General features: G+C 54.8%; 1 protein-coding gene across 6 annotated transcripts in view; it reads left to right on the top strand.

Moving 5' to 3' along the window:
• Positions 1 to 3,306: 3,306 nt before the first annotated feature.
• Positions 3,307 to 6,000, top strand: part of ARID1B (AT-rich interaction domain 1B) — a 411,101-nt gene continuing 408,407 nt past the window's right edge. For 4 of the 6 annotated variants that reach the window (XM_060168357.1, XM_060168361.1, XM_060168358.1 and 1 more), the window contains exon 1: positions 3,523 to 5,088. In XM_060168357.1, the coding sequence (XP_060024340.1) occupies positions 3,541 to 5,088 (1,548 nt within the window). In that variant the 5' untranslated portion in view covers positions 3,523 to 3,540. Of the gene's footprint in view, positions 5,089 to 6,000 lie in introns of all 6 variants that reach the window. The other 2 variants (XM_060168356.1, XM_060168362.1) reach the window with 2 other exon arrangements.

Below are 6,000 nucleotides of genomic sequence, written 5' to 3'. Positions count from 1 at the left end.
TACCATCTGGCTCAATCCTCTTTAAGTGGGCAAGTTTGAAGAGCCTTTTATTCACTGCCCTAAAACTTATTCAAAGGAAATTGTATTTGAATATTAATTTTTCATATAGTTAAAAAAACCTCACCAAACCCAACCCCATTTTTGTAGCCAAAAAGTAATGTTTAACAAAGTAATGGGTGACCCTCTGGCTAAACATGAAGGCGTGGGGCAACCTTGGCTGCAGGCGTGGAGAGGCCACTCTGCAGCTTTTGGGCCTTCACTTCCTGGGCTCCTTCGTGGCTGGAGTAACTTATTAAAGTTGTCACCATGGTTTGAAATTTAGGCAAGAGGTGTAAAAATAAAAAATTCGTTAGGAAAAGAGTACGCGGTGATTTCTAGTATTTTATTTTACATTAAAAAATACTGTAGAATTGCCATATAGGATAATTGAGGCAACTGGCGCAGTAGAAACCATAATTTATAGTTCAAGTTGTGCTTTTGTGAAATTGTGAACCTATTTCATCACTTTCTCACAGACCCCTGACAACTGTGATTTCATTTAAGTCCTGGATTTTTAAATGAAACTGTTAAGAGGCTTTTGTTTTCCCCAGAAGGTGTGTTTGAGAAGCCTAAGTTGAATAAATAGGAGCCCACTACTTATCTTCAGCAAGACGCTTTTAAAAAAGGTATTTTAGCATTCTCTGTGGTTTAAGAGACAAAACCAAGTCCTGCTGGCTTTGTGTGTTGTGCTTCTCTTACAGACTGCAGTGCCTTCTGTCTGCTTTAGGGTGTGGCATCTGCCATTGGGGAGGAGAAACTGGCATGTGTCGCCTTTTATAGCAGACTGATTTCATTGTGCTGGGGGCCTCTATTTCATAGCCTCTTGGCTCCAATCTTCTAGTTGACTTGCTGAAGCAAAAGGAATTAAAAGAGATTTCGACCTACATACCTAATTTCTTTTTAAGTTTCATGATTTTTCTATATGAAAAAAATTTTTTTAAAAGGGCCAGAGGTGAACTTGGTGACTCATTTTCCCTTTTTAGGATTAGTTGTGAAAATAAGCCACAAAATACGGCTACACTTGTACAAACTGACTTTGATGTATTTTATCAGTTTGAAAAAATGCATTTTTATGATTATATGTATATATTTAGTTTGACTATAAATGTTTAAAAGCATACATATGTAATGGATTTTAGAATATATGTATAAACATATACACAAAACAGACATATTTATATTTGCATATGAAAAACTTTAAAAATTCAACTTATGTGGTATAATCATATAATTAGTATGTATTTGAATATATAGAGGGAGAAAATCCAGGACAAAGTGTCAAAGAGGCACACTAACAAAGATGTAGTATTCTCTTGGCAAAAACTGATGAATGATTTGGCATGAATTTACCTTACGGTTCTGTTATTCTCTCTTACACATGATGATATAACTCCTGTTTTCCAGTTGTTTGCAATTTGTTGAATGCAAATTTGTGGTTTCTACACTCTGTAATGACCCTTGGGTGTGCACCTGATTCCCCTTCCCCCAATCAGTCACCAGTTTTTCACATCTATCATTTTCTATTTAGTCACGTAACATATTTACACTCGGTCAAGCAAACAAAAATAACCACTGCAGTTGAAATAAACTAAAATAGCCTTTATGGAAAGCTAAAGAATGAGATGATTTTAGAAAGCTACATTCTACCAAAATCATATGTATCATTTCAGCTAGCAGGACTTCTTGAAAGCTCTGGTTTCAAGTGCTTTCTCTCCATGAAAACTGAGTCCACACTAGTACACTAGTACAACTGAGCTATTGTTCAGGTTAAGAAGTCCTGCTTTTGAAGATATTCAAGATGTTACCAGGTGACAAATTCACAATAATAAAAACATTTAAAGCATCAAAAAGTGATAGAATAATGGATAGTATTTTTTTTAAAAAAAACAAAGCGTGAAACGTTTTTGCTCTAGGATTAGATTTGACGGATTTATATCATTACTGATCTTATGTTTATTAAATATAACATGTATTTCTTTTAGTTTTGTTTCACATCACTTAGAAATGAACCCGTATCAAGAGGGTTAATTGTGCACATAACCTCTGAAATAGGGGGAAAGGCATCATACAGATTTATGAAGACAAGAGATAAACCTTAGCTATTATGCTGCCAATAGTTAAATTTCCACGTGCAAGCTGTTGGGAGCATAAGGCACCACTCTACATATTTGAGGACGTTCCCTTCAGAGAGAAGACAGACAAGTGCATTGCAGGAAAAATGCTCCTCTGGGACTACTTCGTGTTTTCGTTGATAAGCCTACGTACACACATAAGATGCCTTAAAAAAAAGTTATATCAACGTTATCTTTGGGCAGGTGCAGTCAATAATAAGCATATATTGAGTACCTGCTGTGTACAGGGCACAGCGCTCCGGGAATGTGCTAACCTTCACTTAAACTCTTTCCTAATTTTGCAGTTTGAAGAAGTTGTGGGAAATACGCTGATGGCCCGAAATCAAGGGAGAGAGGCTAACATTCTAAAAATTACATAACTCTTGGGAGAGGCAGTACTTTTGCACAGATTGCCCAAATATTTTCTTTCTCCGCCGGCTCGTCGTAACCTTTGGGGCCAGCGGACAACTTTGTTCCTCAGCCCTTCTCCCTCTTTTGTCTGCTCGTCAGACTCGTTTTCCACCTTTGTATCGGGCCTTTTAGACGTGAAAACAAACACGCGAACGCCCGGTTGGCAAGGAGACGGAGGCACGAGGGGAAAGTGCAGGTTCCAGTTGCCCCACGCCGCCGCCGCGCTCCGGGCGCCTGCGGCGCCTCCCGAGCCCCCGGCCCGGGGCCGCCGGTGCCCGCGAGGGTGCGCCCGGGCGGGCGCAGGGCCCGGCGGGCGGGCGGCGGCGGCGGCGGCCGCGGTCGCGGCCCGGGCCGAGTCCAGTCCGCGTTTTGCGAGTGCGCGCGAGTAATCAGAGAGAAGTGGATAATAGTTGCTCGGGCTCGCTCGGCTCCCTCTCATGCCATGCTGGGCCCGATAGGCTCAGTCAGTCGTGTATTTACCCATATCCGGGTTAGAGAGGAAAAGAGAAAAGTTTCATTTAAACCTGAACTAAAAACTTTCACCATGAAATCACACAGCGAGAACAGGCCCAGACCGTAAGGCGTGACTCCCGGTTCGGCTCCGGTGGGGCCTGTGGAGGGGGAGGGGGCTCGCTCGATTCCCGTCGGGGCGTGCGGATGCGCACAGGAGGGGCTGCTGACTAAAAAGTGGGTTTTATTGTCTCCCCCCCCGCCCCCCGCCCGGCCTCGCCACGCCGCGGCGATCATGGCCGCGCGGGCAGCAGCGGCGGCGGCGGCGGCGCGGGCGCGGGCTGGCAGCGGCGAGCGGCGGGCGCCCCCCGGGCCGCGGCCGGCGCCCGGGGCCCGGGACCTAGAGGCGGGGGCGCGCGGCGCGGCGGCGGCGGCGGCGGCACCGGGACCCATGCCGGGGGGCGGCGGCGACGGCAGCGGCCTGAATAACGTGCACCACCACCCCCCGCACCCCCGTCACGAACTGAACATGGCCCATAACGCGAGCGCGGCGGCAGCCGCCGCCAGCGCTAACAGCGCCAAGAGCGGCGGCTCCGAGGCGGCTCTCAAGGAGGGTGGAAGCGCCGCCGCGCTGTCCTCCTCCTCCTCCTCCGCGGCGGCGTCCTCCTCTTCCTCCTCGGCGGGCCCGGGCTCGGCCATGGAGACGGGGCTGCTCCCCAACCACAAACTGAAAACCGTTGGCGAAGCCCCCGCCGCACCGCCCCACCAGCAGCACCACCACCACCACCATGCCCACCACCTGCACCACCATGCCCACCACCTCCACCGCCACCACCACGCACTACAACAGCAGCTAAGCCAGTTCCAGCAGCAGCAGCAGCAGCGGCAGCAGCATCCCATTTCCAACAACAGTCTCAGCGGCGCGGGCAGTGGCACGGCTCAGCCCGGTCCCGACATGGAGCAACCGCAACATGGAGGGGCCAAGGACAGTGCCGGGGGCAGCCAGGCCGAGCCCCCGGGCCAGCCTCTGCTGAGCAAGCCGGGCGACGAGGACGACGCGCCGCCCAAGATGGGGGAGCCGGCGGGCGGCCGCTACGAGCAGCCGGGCCTGGGCGCCCTGGGCGCGCAGCAGCAGCCGGTCGCCGTGCCCGGGGGCGGCGGCGGCGTCGGCGGCGGCGGCGTCGGCGGCGGCGTCGGCGGCCCGGCGGCCGTCTCGGAGTTTAATAATTACTATGGCAGCGCTGCCCCAGCTAGCGGCGGCCCCGGCGGCCGCGCTGGGCCTTGCTTTGATCAACATGGCGGACAACAAAGCCCCGGGATGGGGATGATGCACTCCGCCTCAGCTGCCGCCGGAGCCCCCAACAGCATGGACCCCCTGCAGAACTCCCACGAAGGGTACCCCAACAGCCAGTACAACCATTATCCGGGCTACAGCCGGCCCAGCGCGGGCGGCGGCGGCGGCGGCGGCGGCGGCGGAGGAGGAGGAGGAGGAGGCAGCGGAGGAGGAGGAGGAGGAGGAGGAGGAGCAGGAGCGGGAGCTGTGGCGGCGGCGGCCGCGGCGGCGGCGGCAGCAGCAGCAGGAGGCGGCGGCGGCGGCGGCGGCTATGGGGGCTCGTCCTCGGGGTACGGGGTGCTGAGCTCCCCCCGGCAGCAGGGCGGCGGCATGATGATGGGCCCCGGGGGCGGCGGGGCCGCAAGCCTCAGCAAGGCGGCCGCCGGCGCGGCGGCGGGGGGCTTCCAGCGCTTCGCCGGGCAGAACCAGCACCCGTCGGGGGCCACTCCGACCCTCAACCAGCTGCTCACCTCGCCCAGCCCCATGATGAGGAGCTACGGCGGCAGCTACCCGGACTACAGCAGCCCCAGCGCGCCGCCGCCGCCGCCGCCGTCGCAGCCCCAGTCCCAGGCGGCGGCGGCGGGGGCGGCGGCGGGCGGCCAGCAGGCGGCCGCGGGCATGGGCTTGGGCAAGGACATGGGCGCCCAGTACGCCGCTGCCAGCCCGGCCTGGGCGGCCGCGCAACAAAGGAGCCACCCGGCGATGAGCCCCGGCACCCCCGGCCCGACCATGGGCAGATCCCAGGTAACCCCCGCGCCGGCCGGGCCTGCTTCCGCCGCGGCGGCCTCGCCGCGCGCCGCGAGCCCTAGTTTCTTTCTTTCCGCGTACTTTTTCTGCGTCTTCTGCCGGGGGAGGCGGGGGCGAGGCGCCCAAAGCCATTTTAACTCGCGGCTGCCTCCCTCCGAGGCCGGGCGGTGCACAGGGTCGGACTGCGCGGCGCGGGGGCCGGGGCCTGGGGAGGGGGTCTCTCCGAGGCCCGGGACGCGCGCCGCGATCGCCGGTCGCCGGGCACCCGCCTCGCCACCCCACCCCGGGCGCCGAGCCGCGCGTGCGGGAGTCGGGGCCCGCGCCGCGGGGAAGCCGCGTGGGCGCTGGGGACCGTTCGGGCAGCTCTTTCAACAAAATAGGCGCTCCCGGCCAGTAGGGTCTGGGGAGGAATATTGATCCCCTCGTCTCGGTTAGCGCCAACAATGAGCGAGAACTGGGAAAAGAATGAGGAACTTTGTCCTCCCTCCGGCCACACTGCGTTGCCTCTTAGCTCACAAGGTGAAGGCAGGAAAAATAGGTTAGCTTTGTGGCAGCCTGGTGTGTGTTTCGTAGTTGTGCCTAGCCATTCGGGGATATTCGATGCGGGCTTTGAGTTTAAGCGTTTAGTAGCAGCAGTCGTACCCACATTTACAACGATGTGAAGCTCAAAAAATCCAAAAATATATCGATCCATTCCTAAGAATAGCCGGGAAATCCATTATTTGGCTTGCAGGCTCCTTGAAAGGAGTCACCTTCAACAGATAGGCTGTGTTAAAGGAACACATTCCGGTTGAATTGAACTTATTTTGATCGTGGATTAGGCGTACATTTTATTCAGCGAACCCAGGGAAGTAGCAGACCAGTGCAAATTGATCTTTTTGGATCGGATTTATTTGGATTTTTAATTTC

The sequence above is a fragment of the Lagenorhynchus albirostris genome, chromosome 12, assembly GCF_949774975.1.
Source record: "Lagenorhynchus albirostris chromosome 12, mLagAlb1.1, whole genome shotgun sequence".
Taxonomy (NCBI): domain Eukaryota; kingdom Metazoa; phylum Chordata; class Mammalia; order Artiodactyla; family Delphinidae; genus Lagenorhynchus; species Lagenorhynchus albirostris.
This window is presented reverse-complemented; position numbering and strand designations above follow the sequence as displayed.